This window comes from Salminus brasiliensis, chromosome 19 (genome assembly GCF_030463535.1).
Source record: "Salminus brasiliensis chromosome 19, fSalBra1.hap2, whole genome shotgun sequence".
Lineage (NCBI taxonomy): Eukaryota > Metazoa > Chordata > Actinopteri > Characiformes > Bryconidae > Salminus > Salminus brasiliensis.
The window spans coordinates 3,568,199-3,593,220 of NC_132896.1; the positions used below are offsets into that span (position 1 = coordinate 3,568,199).

The 25,022-nt window shown below is 43.8% G+C and overlaps 2 protein-coding genes across 3 annotated transcripts in view; both read left to right on the forward strand.

Moving 5' to 3' along the window:
* Positions 1-25,022, forward strand: part of ciapin1 (cytokine induced apoptosis inhibitor 1) — a 303,079-nt gene that overhangs the window by 198,274 nt on the left and 79,783 nt on the right. The window lies entirely within an intron of this gene.
* shank2b (SH3 and multiple ankyrin repeat domains 2b) overlaps positions 1-25,022 on the forward strand; it is a 150,072-nt gene that overhangs the window by 68,899 nt on the left and 56,151 nt on the right. Inside the window, exon 12 of the mRNA XM_072664181.1 lies at positions 16,089-16,170. Within this exon, the coding sequence (XP_072520282.1) occupies positions 16,089-16,170 (82 nt within the window). The remainder of the gene's footprint in view (positions 1-16,088; positions 16,171-25,022) is intronic.

A 25,022-nucleotide genomic window follows, 5' to 3' on the forward strand; every position in this document is an offset into this window, starting at 1 on the left:
CATGGGTGATATTGCATTGGTCATATGTGCACACACAGCTTGTCTAGTCCTTAGCTGCCATAATAGATGAGGACTTTCTGGAGCAGATAAACATGAACCCAGGCATGGGCTAGAGGGGTATAAAGCCCCCCAGCATTGATCGGTGAAGCAGTGGAGAACTGTGTTCTGTGGAATCATAATGGTTCTCCATTCAGAATCTCCTTTCAAAATGCTGTGTAGTCCAGGACTAAGGTTAATCCCTATCTGGGAACCCAGCCCACAGTGGCTCTTGAATGGCGCAGCCATCTAAGACTTGCATGCCAATGTGGACCAGAAAGTGGGTTCCATGCCCCACACATGGATGTCCACCAGGGTTGTATGGACGCTGGGGTGGTGATCAAGGCCTTCTTCCCTGGACAGTAGAGCAGGGGAAACTCTTGAGACACAGTGATTAAGAAGATGTCCCAATACTTTTGTCCATATTTTTCCACCCTCTACCTAAGACTTCCCCATATCAAGTCAAGTCAAGTCAAGTCAAGTCAAATCAAATTTATTTGTAGAGCTTTTTACAACTGTTGTCGTCACAAAGCAGCTTTACATAATTAGTACTTAATGAAGAACAGAGACAGAGAAGAAAGAAGAAACAACATGAAGCGTCAAAGACCCCCGTGAGCAAGCCAACGGCGACAGTGGCAAGGAGAAACTCCCTCAGAGCTGGAGGAAGAAACCTTGGGAGGAACCAAGGCTCACAAGGGGGACCCATCCTCCTCTGGCCAGACTGTTTTAAACATTAATGATAAAAATTACCAAAGCAGGTACAACAGAAAGTTAATAGTGGTGATATTAATAGTGTCAGACAGGCACGAGTCCATCTAGGTTTCAGCACGGCCACCAAACAGGCAGCAGCGGCACGCGGGTGAGCCATGGGTGGTGGCGGGTTGGGGGGGGGACCCGCTGGCTGGACTGGTAGGTGGCAGCTGGTTAGATGCAGGTAGAGGGGACCTCAGCGGGCAATCTTCCAGCAGGTCGGGCTGGGTGGCCATTTACTCGGAGAAGGTAAAGAGAGAAAAGTTAGTTCCAAGAGGAATTTTATGGAGTGCAGAGAATGTTGAGAATCAGCATCTGGGTATGTCTGATGACTCCGGCAGGTCTGATTATCACAGCATAATTAAAAGGAGAGAGCCAGAAGGTAACACGGACACGGGCGTGAACACCAGCATCTATCTGCTCCACCGTCAACAAACCTGAGTGATCGCGTGTAAGCAGCGAGACGACAGCTCCAGCATCTCAGTGTACTACAATTCCCTGGGTCCGCGAACCCCTGGACCTGCTGCCCTTATCTAAGAAACATTAATTACCAAAAGCTAAACTAAACATATAAGTTTTCAGCTTAGATTTAAAGATTGAGACTGTGTCTGAGTCCCGAACATTATCTGTAAGTTATTCCAGAGTTGGGGGGCTTTATAAGAAAAGGCTCTTCCCCCTGCTGAGATTTTCTGAATTTTGGAAACGAGTAAGAGGCCAGCACCCTGAGATCTAAGTAGTCTTGATGGTTCGTAATATACTATAAGATCCTGCAGGTACTCAGGAGCGAGGCCATGTAGGGCTTTATATGTTAATAAAAGAATTTTGTATTCGATACGGAATTTAACTGGGAGCCAATGAAGTGCTGATAGAACTGGACTGATATGGTCAAATTTTCTAGTTTTAGTAAGGACCCTGGCTGCAGCATTTTGCACCAGCTGAAGTTTATTGAGGTTCCTGCTGGAACAACCTGACAGTAATGCATTACAATAATCTAGCCTTGAGGTAATAAAAGCATGTACTAGCTTTTCTGCGTCTTGTAGTATCACACAGTCATAAGATCATAGCATGATAGGACAGCTAAATTAGATGCCTGCAGTGGCTAGAATCAGCACGGGTGGTGGGATTCTCTTACCCAACCAGAGAGAGCAAGACCTCTGGACCTCTCTGGACTCCCAGCCACCCTAAACCTGCAACCTCCTGATGGTGGGGCCTACTCCCCAGCCAATATGCTCACATTTTGGGCTCACACGGGTGAAGCGTGGGCTTTGTGCATGTGTTGTTACTGGGACCCACACATGGGCCCGATCGTTACAGCCCACCTCAATCTCACAGGGGTCCCGTCTAGGCCCTGTATGCAGCGTACAGCCCAGATGACCCTGGTGGACATCCATGTGTGGTTCAACATGGAACCCACTTTCTGGTTCCCATTTGGGCCCCACATGGGCATAATATCATAGAGTCTTAGATGGATGCACCACTCCAGAGCCCCATCAGGTCGTTTTTATTTGACATGCCAAAATATGCACATGGAAGGAAACCTAGCTTTTCTCAGCCCATGACTGGGTTACATCCTGTCTGGGAAACCGGCCCTAAGCCTGCGGATGCTGTTTCTGCAGGTGAGCAGCATGTGTGAAAGGTGAGAAATGCTCAGGTGTTTGGGGAGCCGGCGTGGCCTCCGCATGTGTGCTGCTCATCAGCGTATCCAAATCTGTGGCTGTGGAAGCAGCTTCTCCATCAAGGCGAGGCAAAAAGACACGAGAGTGTGAACATGTGAATGGTGTTACATTTGAAAGTGGCAGCGATTCACGGCGTCCTTGGAGAGAGTAGTGATCCTGTGAGCTGTGCTTTTGTCCTACTCTCCCTTGGGCTTGTGTCCGAATATTAATGGCATAAAAATAAAGACTGCATCTCATCATTTTCTCGTGGCGCAGATGTTCACAATCAAATTCAATGGTGGGAAACATTTTTTTAATTGGGTAAAGTTCAGTAATGTGTAATAATAATGTGACCCGGTGTTAATAGAATAATGGTTCCGTTATAGGTTCGGTAGAACATTCAACATCATACTAGTACGATATCGTTAATTTTATTAAAATGCATGCTTCTCCTCTCCCTGTTATTGATTTAAAAGGTAAAATATCACATTTTCATGCAGTTTTATTACACTTTTATTGCACATAAACAGAATATGAGATGGGAGAATCTGTTTATTAAGCATGTAAGCTGTTGTTTAATAAGTGTGAGTGAGTGTGATTAGCAAGTGCATGCTCATATGTGGTTTTACAAGCCAATTTACCACCCTGTTATTTCACCTCAGAATGGACTACACTCAATTTCCTTCTCGTGGAAAAACAAGCTCTCTCTCTCTCTCTCTATATATATATATATATATATATAGAGAGAGAGAGAGAGAGATCTAAAATCAGCCATAACATTAGTACCACTTGCCTAATATTGAGTAGGCCCCCCTGTGCTGCAGCTATAGCAGATCTGAGCACCTGAAGGTGTCCTGTGGTATGGTATCTGGCACCCGATACTCTGTTTAGGTGTATAGATACACACATACCAAATCAGCCAAAACATTAGTACCACCTGCCTAATACCTGTGTTGTAGCCATTGGAGATCTGAGCACCTGAAGGTGTCCTGTTATTTTACCTAGTATCTGGCACCCGATACTCTGTTTTGGTGTGTGTATATATATATATATATATATATATATATATATATATATATATATATATATATATACAAACATACCAAATCAGCCATAACATTAGTACCACCTGCCTATTATTGAGTAGGTCCCCTTTGTGCCCTAGCCACAGCAGATCTAAGCATTCAGCACCTCTGAAGGTGTCCTTTGGTATCTTGCGCCAACCTAATGTTAGCAGCAGATCCTTTATGTATTGTAAGTTGTGAGGTGAGAGGGGCCTCCATGAGCATCAATGATCCTTGATGCTCTTGTCGATCCGACCTCTGCATACCGGGAACAGCCTCCTGTAATACCTGCCTGATGTTCTCGAGTTTGTTCACTTCACTTGCTGCCTAATATATCCCCCCTTGACAGAAGATGAAGAGGGACAGCGGTGACCAGGCTATTGATATTGACCCTGTTGGGCCCTTGTGCAAGGCCCTTCACCCTCTCTGGCCCCCGGCCGCTGGAATTGGCTGCCCACCGCTCTGTGTGTGTGTGCTCACTGCCCTCTAGTTCACTAGTGTGTAGTTGTGTGTGTTCACTACCACAGATGGGTCAATATATATATATATATATATATATATATATCCTTGTGTCCTTGTGTGTATCTGCATGTAAGCTGCTTCCAAGAACTGAACTCTCATTATTCAACTGTTCCAAGATACGTCTGCTGAATTCATTCGTTTCCATGACGATGACTGATAGTATTTTGTAACGTGTTGTTCTATCTGCACTTGTAGTTCACCTGTGTAATAGGTGACACTGTTGCACTGTATCTGTGGAGTCCAGTGAATTAAGGTCAGGCCGACCGGCAAAGCGAGGCGGTGCGGTGTTAGAAAGCTGATCTGGATAAAGCGCTGTGCAGCCCTGCTGCTGCTGCTGCTGCTGCTCCTGCTCCTGCTGCTGCTGCTGCTGCTGCTGCTGCTGCTGGGTTTAGAATAGCATGAGGATTGTGCCGATGTCTCTTGAACCTTTCAGAGCAACACTCATGCCCATTCCTGATTGATACATTTCCATGGAAACATGCTCTACACTGTACAACCCTGTTGCTAAGGAGTGGGCCTTCGCAAGAATTTTTTTTTTCCCTTTTTGTACCATCTTTTTTCGCTCTCTCTCTCTCTCTCTCTCTCTCTCTCTCTCTCGAACACACACACACACTCTCTGTCTCTGCCTCTTCCAGCAGTGGGAACAGAGCTTACATTAGAGCTTCTCAATGCTGCACTTCTCTGCACTCTCCCTCCGCGATGCGGGCCGTTAGTTCTCACCTGCGCGCGGGGTTTGTGGAGTGAGGGGGAAGAAAGTTTGGGGCTATGTGGAGCTAGTGGGGAGAGTCAGGGCCGGAGGGGGAGAGAGAGAGAGAGAGAGCTAGAAAGAGAGAGAGAGAGGGGGTGAAAGGGAGGAATAGAGAGAGAGAGAGAGAGAGAAGTGCTTACTCCTCTCTTTCTTTTTGGGAGATCGAGCGTTTCCTGTGATTGGCTCTGGGCTTGAAGGCAACAGAGTGCCAGATGGACGAAACTCCAAGATCCCGGAAGAAGGTTCATTTCGGAGGTACTGTGGCTGTTCTTGGTAACTTTGGCTGTCTGCTGTGGAGTTTTCTGAGGTGTGCGGCACTGTAGATCGGACTGCAGTGGACAGTGAGTTTATGCATATGAGCTGCTGCCGCCGCTCTGCTAAATGTGTTTCCAGGGCTGGATCAAGGGTTTGCTGCCGTGCACTCGCGCTGTATATTAGTGCATAGCCTGCTTGATTTTGGAGTATAGAGTGATGGTGTTGTGTTATGTAATTTTAGTAGAGATGAAGCAATACCCTCTTGTTCTTTTCTGATAGCGATACCAATCTGGAAGGCTTGAGGATGGGCCGATATGAGTCTGACGTGCATATCGTCATATCGCCGCACCTGAATCTCGTATTTTCACTTTTTGACTTAATGTGAATCTGGCAGCTGCTTTTTATATAGTGTCAGAATTTCATAATAAATGGACCAATAGAAATGCTCCAAACTGACCTGGAATAAAATCTTCCATTGAAAGTTAAGAAGGTTGCTGTTTTGGAGATTTAAGTATTATTATTATTTTTATTTATTAATTATAAATGATCATGTAAATGAGCTGTTCTAAATTTAGACACTTTACCTACACAAGAATCCCACAATTTTCCCCCCCAAATTTCTCTGTCCACCTTATTTTCCATTAAACAATGGAGGCGGCCATCTTTGTTTACTTCAGACTCACTCATGTAGAGTACAGCCACGGTGCTAATAAACCGACCGTGAGGGAGGGGACTTCCCAACAACTGGAAGACGAGGAGAATCTCTGCTGCTTAAACAGCATCAGAGTTACGAAGCCGACACGAAAAGATCGGAGTGCTGTGGAGCTCCATATAGCTACATCCACCACCTTCCAAAGAGGAGGACCTGCGTCTGTGGTTGATGTAAAAGATGCTAGATGTAAATCATCCACCCAAATGTCCGGATGATTACCATTCTGAGGAGGGGCCACCAACACCAGAACATCCTTACCCGGAGAAAGGGCTCGGTCATGAAGCTCTAGGGGCTTTTGAGGCTCTTCGCTAGCTCAAATAAAGAGTATGGACGTTTGGGTGGAGTTTTGAAATTTAGCACCTTCAACCACAGATGAAGGCCCTCTTCTTTGGATATGACGCCTCACAGCACTCCAATCTTTTGGCGTTGGGTTGCGCTAAATACCGTTAAACAGCCTGTCGGAGTGCTGGGTGAATTCCTGGTGAATTCTGGGAGATTGAGTCCGGATGTGAAGAGGCACTCGGTGGATGGATGAGACAACATGAACTGCCGACGGGCCGAAAGTGTTATTACAAACCTCTATTACCAGAGAATAGCGCCCCCAGTTTGTACAGAAGCACCTGTAGTTACTGAGTAATACACCTTAGTGTGTAATAAGCAGCACCAGAACATCCTTACCCGGAGAAAGGGCTCAGTCATGAAGCTCTAGGTGCTTGTGAGGCTCTTAGCTAGCTTTATTAGCACTTCACCAGAGCTTTCGTACTAACCAAATTCCCCCTCCACAAATAAAGAATATTGACGTTTGGGTGGAGTTTTGAAATTTAGCACCTTCAACCACAGATGAAGGCCCTCTTCTTTGGATATGGCGCCCCACAGCACTCCAATCTTTTTGCGTTGGGTTGAAAAGCTAGCTTGTTAGCTCTGCTCGAAATAAACAGCCTTTTGGAGTGCTGGGTTAGCATAGCAAGCTACTTTACGATCAAAATCCACAGCAGTCGCCTACTTCACACTGTGACTTGACTTAACTAAATACGATACGGCCGTAAACCTTCTGATACGAAACGACTGGATGTTCCAACACAAAGGCGACCAAAGAAACCAACTCTTGAAAGTGGGCGTGGCCAAATTGAGTCGTTGGTTCATTGAGTCTGTGAGTCATTGAGAGTGGAGCAGAGAAGCTTAGCGATATTTCGTTGCTGTGCTGGTGATGGTGAATAGGGGTCGCCATGGCTACAACCCAAATATAGCCATTATATTGACTATGCAAACCCACCAGTGAAACCGAGTGGGGGCTATTTTTGCATGTTTTCTACCTTTTTAAAAAATACAGTTGAACCCCTTAAACAGCCGGTGTGTAAGGTGCCAAACAGGGTCAGACGCTCGCAGGAGGAAAATGTAAAGGAGGCTTCGGAATCGAAGTTCGTAATCGATGCACAGTTCAAGGTCAAGGCCGAAAGACAGATGAGAGGCCAAAGCACAAACATCGGACGGAGCAATGAGTCCAAAAAGGGTCGAGGCAAAAACGTAAACCGCAATACAGGTCAAGGGTCGTAATCAGGAAACCAAAACACAGGCAAAGATCCAAAAGGCAAAGATAATATACGTCGAAAAACACGGAAAGAGGTCAATACACGGAAAACGTAGATAAAACACATAGATCAGAATGGGCTACAATACCTTTCGACATGCCTGGTCTAAAGCCTGGGCTTAAATACTAATCTAAGATAATCAAATACACAGGTGCTAGTCCTTAGAATTCCAGAGAGCGAGAATATCACGAGGAGTCATGTGATCTCCTAGAGAATTCTGGGAGGTCGAGTCCGGATGTGAAGAGGCAGTCGGCGGATGGATGAGACACTATGAACTGCTGCCAGGCCGAATATGTTATTACAAACGTCTATTACCAGAGAATAGCGCCCCCTGTTTGTACAGAAGCACCTGTAGTTACTGTGTAATAAGCCCTGGAGTGTTAAGGGGTTGCGCCCAAATCTGCTTAAAACTTTACAATTATTACTTAATGCATATTTGATCAATTTTAACTCCTTATCAAGATTCTACGAGGGCGCTATTTAAGGCATTAAGCATTTCAGGTGTCAGGCGCTCCATTCACACCACCGCTGTAAACAAATCCCACTTGCCATTCCCATTTCACTCCAAACCACTCGAGTGACCCTATAAATCTGCAGACGTTTTCAAAACGAGTGAAATTCCCCTTTAAGACGGGCATCTAAAAGTAGGCTATCATGTTCAAACTACTCACTCTACTCCCCCACAGGAAGAAACACACAGCTAACAACATCTCATCACACTGTGTTAGTGTGTGTGTGTGTGTGTGTGTGTGTGTGTGTGTGAGTGTGTGCTGTTTTTGGATAGATCTGTTCTGTTACAGGATCGGATCAGATGTATCCTTTTTTTCTCCCTCTCAGTTATCTCATCCAGCATTTTCTGCTAATACTGACCTGGTAGCCGCACCCATGAGAGCTCAAGATAGCGGTAAAGCGAGAAGCCACTAGCTGAGGTATCAGCTTTTGCTTCTGTTCTGAGCTGGAAAGAAAAATGGCGAAAGTGTTGTTGTGTTGTTGTGTAAATACCAGCAGATTAGAGAAATGGTGGTTTTCCCCTCCCCACTCCCAGATCGCATCTTCAGACCTCCACAGTTTCTCTGAACTGTCAGTTCTTAATAACATTCTTTGCCTCGCAGTCATATCAGAATATTATGACCACCTACCGAATAGTTTGAATAACCACCCTTGCCTCGGATGGTGCTAGTGAGACATTGTGGCATGGGCTGTATTAGAGGTTCGTCTTAGAGGTTAGCTGCTCCACAGTGGCTCGTTCAGTGGTCTGGACCACATACCGGCGTCGCTGGTCCCCCCTGGCGCCAATGGCACCACAGAATTCCTCCACTACGGAGTCTCTGAAACATCCCACATCAAGTTAGTGGTGTCCGAGATGCCACCACCCTTCACCCGGTACCCTATTATCATACGCTTTTGGACATCAGCCATATCGCTTCCTTCCTTTGCCCATGATGATCGTTTAGCACTCACACTGACAACTGACTGGTGTGCTCGCTTATTTATGCAGTGTGCAGCAAACCCTGTCCTGTGGCATCTGTGACGTCCCGGGCCGAGTTCATTCCAAACCAGGGGTTAATATTCTGATATGACCGTGACAGTGGGTGAAGGGTGGTAGCATTTTGGAAAACCGCCAAATTTGTGCGATGTACTAAAGCTGTTGTAGTGAAGCTGTACAGAGAGTGCAGAGTGCGCCTCCCTATGGCATGAGCTGGGGAAAAAAATGGTGAAAGTGTTGTGGTGTTGTGTAAATACCAGCAGAATAGAGAAATGGTGTTTTTTGTTATTTTTTTTTTTTGAGTAGGACTAATTATAGTGCACACCCAAACTGAGTTGTGGAGCTCACAGGCCTCAAGTGCTTAGAGAGTGTGAGTAGAGCGTGATTAAGAGTTGTTGAAGCATCGCCATTAAATCTCCAGACCTTTTGTGGCTCTGTCAGCTGTCAGACTGTATTCTGCAATTCATGAGGACACCACATTCTTACTCTCCTTCCTGTCAGCAGTGTAATGGCATCCAATTTTGCATAGTGAGATCTAGGTTGCGTGCTCATGGGTGAATTGAACGTTGAGTGTTCATGTGAGACGTGCCAAATTCATGGGTGTGTTGTTAGCGAAATCTTGGAGATTGGGAGTTGTGAAATGCGTCTGAACTCTATTAGCACGAAAATACTCTTGGCAAGTGGCAAATACTCTGAACTCAGACCTTTATAACATAAAATATTTTTTTAAAAAGGTTTGGGAACCTTATAGAGTCAGGACTTGTGTGGGCAAAAGTATTGGGACACCTGCGTATTCGTTGTTGCTTCTGAAATCAAGGGTATTAAAAGAATGTATTCTGCTTTTGTTGGAGTAACTCTGGAGTCTCTACTGTCCAGGGAAGAAAGCTTTCTACAAGATGTTGGTGGAGCATTGCTGTGAGGATTTGATTGCATTCAGTGACAAGAGCGTCAGTGGGCTCAGGACCTCTGTAGCTCATGCCTGACAATAGGCATGGTGCCAATAGCTTCAAATGTGTTTATATTGTATTGGCAGGTCTTCTCTACAGGGACTAGACAAGCTGTGTGTGTGTGTGTGAGTGCATTTGCACATCTATGTCAGTAGTGAGTGCAGCTTAAAGTAGCTAAATACATTCATTACAAGGGGTGTCCACAGACTTTTGGACAAATAGTGTATTGATTTCCGTTCTGTCCAATCTCCCAGATCGCATCTTCAGACCTCCACAGTTTCTCTGAACTGTCAGTTCTTAATAACATTCTTTGCCTCACAGTCATATCAGAATATTATGACCACCTACCGAATAGTTTGAATAACCACCCTTGCCTCGGATGGCGCTAGTGAGACGTTGTGGCATGGGCTGTATTAGAGGTTCGTCTTAGAGGTTAGCTGCTCCACAGTGGCTCGTTCAGTGGTCTGGACCACATACCGGCGTCGCTGGTCCCCCCTGGCGCCAATGACACCACAGAATTCCTCCACTACGGAGTCTCTGGAACATCCCACAAAGTTAGTGGTGTCCGAGATGCCACCACCCTTCACCCGGTAGCCTATTATCATACGCTTTTGGACATCAGACATATCGCTTCCTTCCTTTGCCCATGATGATCGTTTAGCACTCACACTGACAACTGACTGGTGTGCTCGCTTATTTATGCAGTGTGCAGCAAACCCTGTCCTGTGGCATCTGTGACGTCCCGGGCCGAGTTCATTCCAAACCAGGGGTTGTCATAATCTTCTGATATGACCGTGACAGTGGGTGAAGGGTGGTAGCATTTTGGAAACCAAATGAAAGCCAAATTTGTGCGATGTACTAGAGCAGTCGCAGTGAAGGTGTACTGGGAGTGCAGAGTGGGCCTCCCAACGGCATAGCAGTGGAGCCCCACGGGCCAATGATGCCAGAGGGCTACAGAGCAATCGGCAAGCCTCTGTGGAGCAGCTGACCTCCGTAGTGAACACCATGCACGCCTCCTGAGCCAAGGGTAGAAATTCCCACTATTAGGTAGGTGGTCACAATATTCTAATATGACCGTCTATGTTATAGATATTATTTGGCGGCTCCTTTCCAAAATATATAAAAGATATCCCTTAATTAAGAAGTGAAGCCATTAATATTTGATTATAATGAGATGATTCCAGCTGCCAGCTGGTATCTCCACTAATTATGTTCATGAACCAGCTGGTAATTCTTGTAGGCCCAAATGATGCACACTGCGAAAGCCATTAAACTGACTAATCTGTGGTGTGGCTTCACTCAGACCTTTTGTACTCTGAATCTAAACATCTGTTTTTTTTTCCACATGGACATGGTATGTGTGTATAACTGGCATGTGTGTATGTGTTCAAGAGCTTCAGCAGGAGAACTGCAGCCACAGCTGTTAAAGAGAAGTGATGGGGTGTCACGTGGAGGGCTGAAGACAGGCTGCTGCTAATCAGTACACACCAGAAATCAGAAATGCGCATAAAAAAATAAATATTCCAAATCATTAGGAATCAGCTTATATGTATTTATGTGAATTCTGCAGACTCTTTGTCCTGCAGATGTAAATAACACCATGTAACACTGACATGCGCCATATCTGCTGCTGTCAGGCCCTCCTAAAGCACTTACCTGTGCTCCTGTGTGAGTACCCCTCATCATACATTGTCAGTTTAGGTTACATTAGTTATTGTTTTATAATTATATGTCAAAAAAAACAACAACGAAAGCCACAAATAAACATGAGATTAATAATAGGCCAACTGTCGTCATGCCCTCGTGAACACTGAGGTAAGCCGTAGTGTGGGGAAAAGGCTGTACGAGCAGCAGACAGCTGGCGTTCGACATCATCCACATGGCATAATGTTTTCTGCACAACAAAGTAATAGAGAGCCTGTGACTTTAACAGCTAAGCAGTGAGTAGGATGGAGGGGGAAAGTGTTGAATCCCACGCAGCCTCCTGACAACTGATATCATCATGTATCAACATAACTGCAGTGAACAATGCAAACGGTGCAGTTTAAAACCTCGGGCTGCCAAATACAACGGAACAACACAGAAACCTGAGGAACTAAAGAGCCCAACTCAGGACGAGATGAAGGAATACTGTGTGTGTGTGTGTGTGTGTGTGTGTGTGTGTGTGTGTGTGTAGATGGTGCCTACTGTATTCAGCGAGTCTGTCAACGATTAAACAGATGATTACACTGGAAAAAGTGATGCATTGCATTTACCTGATTCATATGCATTTCAGTAATTAGCATAGATATCATATGCATGCATCATTTCCACATGCATACAATATTAAACACCTACACTATATATATTTGGTAATGGTGACAAATGATGATGATGATGATGATGATGGTATGGTGATAAATGATAATGGTGGTTATGATGGTAATGGTGATAAATGATAATGGTGGTGGTGATGGTAATGGTGATAAATGATAATGGTGGTGATGATGGTAATGGTGACAAATGATAATGGTGGTGATGATGGTAATGGTGATCAATGATAATGGTGGTGATTATGGTAATGGTGATAAATGATAATGGTGGTTATGATGGTAATGGTGATAAATGATAATGGTGATAATTATGGTAATGGTGACAAATGATAATGGTGGTGATGATGGTAATAAATGATAATGGTGGTGGTGATTGTAATGGTGACAAATGATAATGGTGGTGATGATGATAATGGAGGTGATGATTGTAATGGTGATAAATGTAATGGTGGTGATGGTAATGGTGATAAATGATAATGGTGGTGATGATGGTAATGGTGATAAATGTAATGGTGGTGATGGTAATGGTGATAAATGATAATGGTGGTGGTGATGGTAATGGTGATAAATGATAATGGTAGTGATGATTGTAATGGAGATAAATGTAACTTTGGTGATGAGAGAAATGGCAATTGGCATGTATAACAGTCAGAGCCACTTTGACACGAGCCATATTGTAATGGCTGGACAACTGGGTCAGAACATGAGGAAGGCCTTGTAGGGGGGTCCCAGTTTGCAGTGGTCAGTACCTAACAAAGGCAACAGGGTCATGGGCACCTAAGGCTTGTTGGTGCCATCTCTGTGAGGCCCCACTTCACAACTCACAGGACTTACACTAACATCCTGGTGCCAGAGACCACAGGACACCTTCAGAGATCCTGTTGTGGAGTCCATTCCTCAATTAGTCAGATCTGTGGTGGGGGCGCAAAGGGGATTTATGGTGGTGGTGCAGTATTAGGCAGGTGGTACTAATGTTAATGGCTGATGGGTGTTTTGCAGACTATGAACGGCATAAAGTCCCAACAGTAATGTGAAAGAGCCGGCCGAGACATGAGAGCTGAGATTGTCAGTCGAGGTTATTTCACCATAGTGATTTCTGAATGCTCTCAAAGTTTAGTTATTAGTACTGTGTTGATTACATTACATTAGAATTATTATTGTCATTTCTCTGCATTATTTGAGCAGCTATCATTTCTGCAAATAAATAAATAAACGCTCTAAATAGTATTATTATTTTTTTTAATTTAGGGGAATTGTTGTCCATGGTTATGAAATACAACACAAATGTTTGTTTCCCTTAAACACACGGCCTATAAACTGTCATTAAAATGAATAAATATAAGGTATTAAAAAAAATTATTGTCATCTTGCATGTTTAAGGTGGTAGTATCTTCAGGCTCCTGCAGATGGCGCTGAACAAGGGTGATCTGGCTATAAATACCTGCGTTGTGTGTGATGAGATTCAGAGATTGAGAAGAGTACAGTACAGTGCAGTGAGGTCTCAAAGCAGATACAGTTAATGATTGGCTAAGTGTCTGATGAGTGTCTGCATTTGGGCGTGGCCAAAGTGACCATAGTGTGAAGGAAGCAGCTGAATCTGCAGGTGTATGGAAAAAGTTAAAAAAGCTAAAAATAAGAGACACATATCCTTTATAGAGGCACACTTGTACACATTCTAAAGCATAACATTATTGTTTATTTACTTAATTTATCAGTTTGAAAAAGATTTATCCACTTATTTACATATAGAAAATCAACAAAATGTGTAGTTTGACTAAGGGTGTTCAAACATTTGCATAAGACTATATGTTTATGCATATATTTACACTGACACTTTGGGACTAATAAAGGATTATCTTATCTTGTAATACTTGTTATGTAGAAAAATAAACACACACTCACACACACTCTGTAGGCTCAGTGGTTGGGCTTTAACTTTAAGAATACCTGAGCTCCATGTGTCCTAGCAGCCATCGCCGATACCTCCATCACCAGGCACATGGGTTCCCCATAGACACGTTCAGGGTCAGGAGGGTTTTATTCAGCATTGTCCAGTGGTCATTTCATTAGCTCCACTTCCACTGCATCATCTCTGCTTCCACTGCATTTGGTCAATATCGGCCCTTCCAATCGGCTATTCTCTGGATCCTCTCCGGCCTTTGTGTTTGCTTTTCCCTCAAACAGCGTCCTCGTTGGCTGTGGTCAGCGGCTGAGGGTGAGTCAGTCAATACGTTGCATTGACCACTGGAGCAAAGTGGTGATTTTTACCATTGAAGAGGTTCAAATGGACCTTCCAAGTGTTGGCGTCCAGGAAAGCCATTATTCTCCTGCCAGAAGCCCAGTGCTTCCATTGATCCTGCTGAAGTTAGCCGCTGATCACAGAGTGTGTATTGTGCGTTTCTTTTCCCTGCAGCGTACTTAGTATCGGATCCTCATTGTATGATTCAATTATCAGCAGAAATGGCTGCTGGGATGCCGTGACATATGGTGCACAGTTTGACCAATTTGTAAGCAGAAGGCTTTTTCCTCCCCTGTGCTCGTCTACTTTGCATATGTTCACTGGAAGTGAAGGAGCACACTTTGGGCACTTTGCTCCATTTAGTTGGTTTTAGGGCCTCGCTTTCCTGCAGTGAAAATAGATGTTGATGGTGATAAATGATGATGGTGGTGATGATGATGATGATGATGATGGTAATGGTGATAGATGATGGTGGTGATGATGGTAATGGTGATAGATGATGATGATGGTAATTGTGATAAATGATGATGGTAATGGTGATAAATGATGGTGGTGATGATGATGATGATGATGATGATAGTAATGGTGATAAATGATGATGTGGTGATGATGATGATGATGATGGTAATGGTGATAGATGATGGTGGTGATGATGGTAATGGTGATAGATGATGATGGTAATTGTGATAAATGATGATAGTAATTGTGATAAATAATGATGGTGGTGATGATGATGATGGTAATTGTGAAAAATGATGATGATGGTAATGGTGATCAATTATGATGTTGGTGATGATGGTAATTGTGATAAATGATGATGGTGGTAATGGTAATCAATTATGATGTTGGTGATGATGGTAATTGTGATAAATGATGATGGTGGTGATGATGATAGTAATGGTGATAAATGATGATGGTGGTGATGATGATGGTTATGGTAATAAATGATTATGCGGATAAATGACGATGGTGGTGATAAATGATGGTGATGGTAATGGTGATAAATGGTGATTCTTGTGATGATGGTAATTGTGATAAATGATGGTAATGGTGATAAATGATGATGGTAACAAATGATGATGGTAACGTGATAATAATGATGATGATAAATGATAATGGTGGTGATGATTGTAATGGTGATAAATGATAATGGTGGTGATGATGGTAATGTGATAGATGATGATGGTGGAGATGATTGTAATGGTGATAGATGATGATGGTGGAGATGATTGTAATGGTGATAGATGATGATGGTGGTGGTGATAATGGTAATGGTGATAAATGATGATGGAGGTCATGATAATAATGATTATGATAATAATTCTGGTGATGATGACAATTAATTGGTAATATTGGTAATGATCTTGATTATGGTAATGATAGCAATAGTGATAATGATGATGGTGATAGTGGTGACAGTGAAAAAGATGATAATAAGGGAGGATTATGGCAATAATGAAGACTGTAATGATGGTGGCAGTGATTAGGATGTTTAGGATAATGTTAATGGTGATAGTTCAGATATGATAATGATGGCAATGGTAGGAGAGATGGCAATGACGATGATAGTGGTGTGACAGTGCGAAAGTTACCATCCAAAGCTTTTCCACTCTGAATCGAAAAGACACTCTTTAAAAAGATGCTTTGACTGTAAAGAACTCACAAGTTGGCACCTGTTCTCCGTGGCCGTCTGGCAGCTGTGGAATATTAAGTGATTTTAAGTCACTTTAACTGGATCTGAGTAAACATGAAATGCTGGTTTTGTCTCTGCAGATGCCAGGGCGGACCGATCTGAACGACGGAAGCTCTTTCGACATTACACCGTGGGATCGTATGACAGCTTTGATGCATCAAGGTAAGATTAAACGCACTTCTAATCCTCTGGACCATGTTTGAGAGTGTGTGTAAGAGAGAGAGAGAGCGCTTAGCCTTAAAATCCTCAGGAGGAAGACGTCTTTTTTAGTTAGACACCCCATGAGAGCTGCTTTTTTTTTCTCATTAATGTCAAAGTGCACTGTTCCTCCAAGGTCGTGTGAGGATATGCGATATATATGTGTTAAGGTGACACTTTTGTGTCACCAAGTGCTGCTATTTCAGGTTAAAGCCCACCAAAGACCACCTAGGAGTGCCTCCTAAGAGCTAGACACCATAAAGGGCTAATTCTATGCAGATCTCATAAGTCATTATTAGTATTATTGTTATTATTATTATGACATTAGTGGCGTGTTCATAATGTTTTAAAACGCTTTAGATCGTTTTCCAGTTCACTTTTGAGCTCTTTGAGCCCTTTGAACCCAGACCTCAAATTTTCCTCTTCAGTTATGAAATCCGAATTGTTCCAAAGGAATGATTCCTTTGTCAGTTCCGAAATAATTAACACCGAAAGGCTTTTCGGAAAGGACAGTGCGGAGAGGGCCGTTAAGCGATTATTCACGCTCTGCAACACATCAAATGTCTTCTCATTAGCCGATTGGCCTTTCTGTACCCTGTGAGGTAGCTTACAGGCACTGGGTTAATTGATCATAACATTGCTGTGCATCTTCCGCTGCACCGAAGCGTTCGTTGCTGTTGTGGAGGATATGAGTTTTTTTCTTTTTTGAGTTACCGAGCTTCACCCACACATTCTGTACGAATGCCGCCTTAGAATTAACAGCTGTAATTTGTCTGAATCACCAGCGTGCATGTACCGAGCCTTTACGTGCTGTCTGTCACAATGAGGAAGGCCAGACTTGTAGAAATTGTTGTTGTTTTTAAGCCGCATAATACGAAGATGCTGCGCAAAAACCTTCTATCTCCAAAATGGTGAAGGGAAGAAAAAAAAACTTCTTAAAAAAAAGTTCTTTCAATCAAAGTCAGTGTAAACATTTTTCATTCCAAGTTAATTTACAGCATTTCTATTGGTCCATTTCTTTGTGGAATTTGGAACTCAATGTGAAGAACAACTGGCAGATTCATATAATGGAGAAACGTGAAAAGCGTAAACATGGAGATGCAAGGTTTTTACAGAGCAGTTTGCTAGTTCGGGGGTGGGACGGGACGGGACGGGGCTCTGAGGAGTTTTGTAGGCCTGGCTTTAGCTTTGTGTTAGATCACAGGATTAATAGGGGGAGTGGGGGGGGTAACGTGGTGGTGGTGGGGGGGGGTCTTTGAAGGACACATGAACAAGGTAGAGGTGGAATTTATAGGACGTTGGATTAAGGAGGACGGGCTTCCTACTCCACCTACGATCTTCAGGTTTATACGTAAAGTGAGAAAAGGGAGTGCTTGACCTTTGGCAGTTCCAAAGAGGAGCTCATCATCATCATCATCACCATCATCATCGTGTTTTTCAATACTAACCATAGCATTTGCATCATTCAGTCATTCTATTCAATAGCCTCCAAGATTTCCACAACCCCTCATCACAGACCATCTACCATCTCCCATCACATCATTCCTCACTACAACCATCGCAAAAAGCAAATGCTTTGCTGCTTATTAATGTTTAGCTGGAAAAGGTTTTTACGGAGAGTGCGAAAGCGCTCATTGTCAGATGGCTGGTTATGTAAGTGGCCCTAATGCTGGAGCTGCGGGTCACTGTTGCTCAACGCTGACATGAGGAAGGCGTCAAAAAATCAGAGCTGTGATGTAATCGAAGGTCGCGCTCGGGCCAAGCGAACGTGTGTTTTCATGTTTTTTCCTTTATTTCCTCTTTCCCGCGCCTGTATGCTCTCGGCCTGTTCGTTTATGGCCTTCCTCGTTTCATGCGAAACTTCACTGACCTTCCGGAAGGTCCGAGTCTTGGCCTGCCCAGTCCTCAGTGCTCCTCAGCACATCTGCTGGAACAGCCAGCAACAGCAAAAGCCCAGCCTTGATCACGGAAGGGATCCTGAAAGGACACCCTCTCAGCGCTCAGAGGACCTGTCGGAGGTGTGTTATTGTTACATGGCGAGCCTCGTCCACCTGCCTCGTTCACCTGCCTCGTCCACCTGCCTCGTCCGCCCGCCTCGTCCGCCTGCCTCGTCTGCCTGCCTCGGCCGCCTGCCGCCAGATACCTTTAGAAAGAGGATAAAAAAAGCTAAAAGGAAAATTCCATAAGCGACCAGCCGAACTCCTACTCAGCAGACACACCCCTCGCTCTGAGCACGTTGTCATGGAGACACACAGAGCGAATCCATGGCGATGCCTTGCAGTCTACTTCCTGTCGTAGGCCTCCTGACTTGCGGGAAAGGAGAGGGCTCTTTCTAGGGAAAAATTTAGACCTCGTTAAGCTTTTAATGCCTGTTAGCAGCCCAGACTGCAGCATCAAATTTGACATTACGCAACTGCCCTACTTTCCGTTGGTAAACCAGCTCGACAGATAAATCTCATCTACAGATAAATCGGATGTGTATCATGTGCTGATAGGGGGTCAGTACAAACCCTGGACATCGGAGCAGATACCTATGAAGGGGAGGGGGTTATAAATTACACCACAGGATGCTGTTTTGTTGTCATGGTGATTACCAGTACTTACTGCATCCTGAGAGATGGCATGTTTTGTTACACAGAAAACATAAATCATGTTTATTGTCATATTGTCAACAACAACAACAAGTATCCAGTGCAGAATAGGAAGGACATGCTATAATAGTGCAGGGTCTATAGACAAAACATGAGACAGGGTGCAAATACATTAAGTACAATGACAATAAAAACCATAAATACAATCATTTAAGTAATAAGTAATAAATACAATTACATTATAGGGATGCATGATTATATCGGAATGGTTTCAGTATTGGCAGATGATCAAGAGATAATCAATATAAATCAGACTTGACTGATATTTCTAACTGATATTGGTGATGTATGTGATGAGGCAGACAGGGTGTTTGGGTGATGCTGGGCGACTGCAATAAATAGCTGCATTTCATAGATTTTACTGCAGTTAAATCTAGAGATGCACCGATTGCAGTTTTCGATGTACCATTCCGATATCAGATTTTTTAAAAATATGACTGACCGATTTATTTATTTAATTTTATCCAATTTTTGCACATTTTCTCCCCAATTTAAACCCCCCAGTTACCCAAACCATACGAAACCCCCCCCTCTGTTGCACGGGATGCCCCTGTGACCAGTTAGGGCGGACTAGCACACCCCCTCCCGACACATGCACAGTCAAGCTACGAAGCTAAAATGCTAATATATATATATTAGCATTTTAGCTATTGTAGATTAGGCATATATATATATATATATATATATATATATATATATATATATATATATATATATATATATATATATATATATTGGGTGTATAGCTATTGTAGATTAGACACATATTTTATCTAAAGTGTGGAACAATAAACGTTGTGCTGTAAGGCTACTGCCCTTTCCTAAATACACCCATAAATCACCCAAACACACTGACCGAGAAACCCATGGAATTTCACTGTATACTGACCTCGCCGCTGAGCTCTGTGCAGCAGCAAACAGTGTGGCCTGCAGGATCATACTGACGTTTAGAACTTTTGCCAAGACAAACTAGCCATCATAGACTTATAGACACGCTAATGGCTAACTGTTGGCTGTGCTGAAGCCCAGTGAATGCTGAAGACCAGCGAGTGTTGCATTAAACGGTGACCGACAGGCCGTTTTCACACAGCACAGCACAGCACAGTGGTACAGCGGGTAGTGTGTGCCGCCTACCTCCAGGGGCCTGGGGGTGTGGGTTCGGTCTCTGGCTCTGGGTACTTGGTTTCTTTGAGTAATCCAACCTGGTGGTCGGACTAGTGGGTGGCAGCTGGTCTGACGCAGGTAGAGGGGACCCCAGCCGTCAGTGTTCCAGCAGGCCGGGCCGTTTACACGAACATACTGTATCTGCTCTACTGATTAATATACACTGTTTTGTGTACATAGCTATGGAGTCTCCAGCTTCATCGAAAGCTGTGGTAGGAAAGGCAAGATGTCACAATAGGTTTAAGGTCCGTCATCCTGGAGGGACAGCTTATACTGTGCAGTGTAAGGAACTTTGTGGATCATGTGGATCATGTATTGCTTTAGAGCGACACACAGGTACCTACATCACCTCCATTATGAGCGAATAGTGTGTCTTAATGGTTGAGCTGTGATTAGCAGGCCAGGATATTAATGACCTCTATGACAATGCCACAGTGCCCCTCTACACACACACACACACACACACACACACAGACACACTCCGATACGTACCCCTCCCTGTGAGCAGATTATGTAGCTATGGTAACCATGCATCATTCTGCAGGAGTCAGCTCTCTCCTCTCGGAAGGCTTTCAACACTCCCATGCAAACTCAGCTTACAGTTCATCAGTGTGTAGTTTGTCAGAACCATCAAGAAGCTCTGACTGATGTTGAGTCGCGCTTTTATCTCTGCATCAAGCGAGGCGTGTTCCTAATGTTCCTCAGTGCCTTCATGCAGGGTTGCCTTCATCTGCAGCCATGCTGAATTCTGCAGTGGAGTGATTCTGCCAGTTTAGTCCAGGGCTAGGCTTAATCTATGTCTGCAAAAAACAGTCTAATAAATAGACCAGATAACTTCAGTGGATCATTTCAGGCAGTTCAGGCAGTACTGTAGTGTAGTATTTATATCAGTTTAGTGCTGGACTAGGCTTAATCTGTTTAATGGGCGGACCAAATAACTTTAGTGGAGCATTTCTGGCAGTTTAGTCCAGGGCTAGGCTTAATCTATGTCTGAAAAACAGTCTAATAAATAGACCAAATGACTTTATTGGATCATTTCAGGCAGTTTAGTCCAGGACTAGGCTTAAGCTGTGTCTAGTTGTATGCCCAGTCCTATCAAAATAACTTCAGTGTACTTTAGTCTAAGAAATAGGCCAAATACCTTTAGTGGAGCATTTCAGTCAGTTTAGTCCAGGACTAGGCTTAAGCTGTTTTCAGTTAAATGTCCAGTCTTTTTAAAATAACGTTAGTGTAGTATTTCTGTCAGTTTAGTCCTGGGCTAGGCTTAATCTATGTCCAATCATATGGATAGACCAACATAACTTCAATGGAGTTTTTAAGTAATTTTAATCCAGAGCTAGGTTTAATCCGTATCCAGTTGTATGTCCAGTCCTTTCAAAATAATTTTAGTATAGTATTTATATCAGTTTAGTGCTGGACTAGGCTTAATCTATGTCTAAAAAACAGTCTCATAAATAGACCAAATGACTTTATTGGATCATTTCAGGCAGTTTAGTCCAGGACTAGGCTTAAGTTGTGTCCAATTGTATGTCCAGCCATATCATAATAGCCTTAGTTTAGTATTTTTTTTTTTATCAGTTTAGTGCTGGACTAGGCTTAATCTGCCTTATGGGCAGACCAAATAATTTTACTGGAGCATTTCAGGCAGTTTAGTCCAGGGCTAGGCTTAAATGCCCAGTCCTAAAAATAACTTTAGTGTAGTGTTTCTGTCAGTTTAGAACTGGACTAGGTTTTTTATCTGTGTCTGGTCTTCTGGATAGACCACATTAACTTCAGTGGACTATTTCTAGTTTAGTCCTGGGCTAGGCTTAAACTGTATCAAATCTTATGGATAGACCAACTTAACTTCAATGAAGTATTTATGTAATTTCAATCCAGAACTAAACTTAACCTGTGTCCAGTTGTATGTCCAGTCCTTTCAAAATAATTTTAGTGTAGTATTTTGATCAGTTTAGTGCTGGACTAGGCTTAACCTGTGTCCCAAAATCAGTCTTATGGGCAGACCAAATATCTTCATGGAGTATTTCTGTCAGTTTAGTCCAGAGCTTGGCTTAAAAATGAAGTGAAGTGATATGGGGTGAGAGAGCAATCTACCCTCCCAGAGAGAGCAAGGCCAATTGTGCTCTCTTAGGCTCCGGCGGCTGATGGCAGGCAGAGTGACCTGGGATTCGAACCAGCGGTCCTCGGGTCATAATTGAACAATGACTCCGAAATGACTTGGAATATAAGTGGCTGCTATCCAATGAAAAGACTGTGAATAATTCTGGATAAATGGACCAATAGAAAAGTTTTTTCTGCCACATACAAAAACCTTGTATCTCCGAAATGGCAACTTTGCAAGAGAAGGAAAACCTTCTTAGCTTTCAATGGAAGTTGAAGTGAACTGGTCAGCCTGTTTAGTGGTTTTAGTGGTCAGCTAAGCAAGAAGTTAAGTTAGGCTCTGGGCCTGTATTGAATTCTTTGCCTCACAACCACAGCCTGTTTCCGTCCGGTGATGTGCCAAACTGTCTGTTTTGCCAATAATTCGATCAAGCCGAGTGTGTAGCACAGTTCCACAGGCTTCAGCACAACACAAAGGCCGATAACAGGGACCCAGCAGCCACTAGTGTTGTATTTATTGCACAGTTCAGCCATAACATTATGACCACTAAGAGGTGAACAGAATACAATTGTGGTTCTACATATTAGGCAGGGAGTGAAGGTGATGAAGATGTTAAAGCATAAGAATCAAGAGACAATACCCAACCTGGTGATGTTCTAGATAGACTAATGGGTCATCAGAACATCTCCCGAACATCAGGCAGGTCTTGTGGGGTGTTCTGTCCCAGTATGCAGTGGTCAGTACCTACCAAAAGAGCTCCAAGGAAGGACAACCGGTGAACCAGCTGCAGGGTCATGGGCGCCCAAGGCCCATTGATGTAACCCATATGGAACAACAACAGTTGAAAAGTGCAGCCAAGGTGTCTCTTACGCCCTCTGGTGGCTGGCTGTAGTACACCTTTTAACCCCGCCCAATTCAGTGTAAGTAAACAGGACTGCTGCTGATGTGTTGGTGGTGCCAGATACTACAGGATACCTTCAGAGGTCTTGTGGAGTCCATGCCTTGATGGCTCTGAGTTGTTTTGGCAGCATGAGGAGGACCTACACCATGTTAGGCAGGTGGTTTTAATGTTATGGCTGATATGACACCAATATAGCCTTTTTATTTACCATCCAAACCCACTAGTGAACCGACACGCATCTTCTGAGTTTTATATGGACTGATGATGAAGATAATAAAGTGGCTAATCTGAGAAATTAGTTTTTTTTCAGGGACTATTTCTCATCTTATGACTTCCTCCATGTATCCCTCCACCGTGAATAGTTTGGGAAATAAATTTTAGACGAAAAGCTTCTAAACACGCTGGTAAAACAGTGTCTCAGGCATCAGGCAGCGTCTTCAGAACCATTGTGTGTAATAACTTTCTGTGAGGGAGCTTTTAGAGCTTCAGACGTCTGGTTCCATTCACCACCACTGTCACTAGTTCCTCCACTGTGAAAATTTCGTCTAGAACGGAGCGTTTCACACCAAACCCACCAATCCTCGCTCTGACGGACTCTGCTTATGTCTACCTTATTCTTCATTATTAATATAGAAATTGTGAATAATTGACGGAATGTCCTTTTAACGTGATAGTCAGTAACACAGTTGGGACAAAAGTATTGGGACACCTGCTCATTCATTGTTTCTTCTGAAATCAAGGCTGTTAAAAAGAGTTGATCCTGCTTTTGCTGGAGGAACTGTCTCTACTGTCCAGGGAAGAAGGCTTTCTGCTAGATTTTGGAAAAGCATTGCTGTACTCCCCAACTCATCCCAAAAGTACTGGATGGAGCTCCACCATCCATCATTCCAGAGATCACAGTTAATATACAGTGGGATATAGTGTGTGTGTGTCGGAACAGAGGGAGAACATGTTCTGTGTGGTTCCGCTGAGAGAACCTTCATATCATCAACAGGTTGTGTTTGGTTTTGGCCTCAGCAGCACATTCCCACCCCCCCCCCTTACTTTCATCGGTTCTAACAGCCAGGGATGGCAGAGACACAGAGACACATCTCTGTCCCTCTCTCTCTCTCTCTCTCTCTCTCTCTCACCCACATTTCTCTCCCTCTCTCTCACCCACATTTCTCTCTCTCACCCACATTTCTCTCCCTCTCTCTCACCCACATTTCTCTCCCTCTCTCTCACCCACATTTCTCTCTCTCACCCACATTTCTCTCTCTCTCTCACCCACATTTCTCTCTCTCTCTCACCCACATTTCTCTCCCTCTCTCTCACCCACATTTCTCTCTCTCTCACCCACATTTCTCTCTCTCTCTCACCCACATTTCTCTCTCTCTCACCCACATTTCTCTCTCTCTCACCCACATTTCTCTCTCTTACCCACATTTCTCTCTCTCACCCACATTTCTCTCTCTCTCACCCACATTTCCCTCTCTCACCCACATTTCTCTCTCTCTCTCACCCACATTTCTCCCACTCTTCTCTCCTTCTTTCTCACCCACATCTCTCTCTTTTCTCGCGTATCTTTCTTTGTCTCTCTCTCTTCTCTTATTCTCCTTTGTCTCTCTCCCCTTTTTTCTCTCACCCCTCTCCGCGCTCTCACTCAGTCTTTCACTTCTCTCTTTCTCTCCTCTTTCTGTTGCTCTATCTCTCCCTTCTTTCTTTCTTCCTTTGTCTCTCACCCTCTCTTCTTTTGCTTTCTGTCTCTCTCTCTCTCTCCTCTCATCCATCTCTCTCTGTCTTTATCCCCCCCCCCCCTTCTCTCTTGCCCCTCTCTCTGATCTGTCTTTCTTTTTTTCTCATTTAGGCTCATATTTTTAGTCTCACTTTGGTCTTCTCTCTCTCTCGTCTTTCTCCTGTTCCTCCGTTGCCTCTCTCTCTCTCTGTGCTTTCTCTCTTCCCCAGTCTTTCATTTTCCTCTCCTCTCTCTCTCTTTCCCTCTTCACCTTTTCTTTTTTGC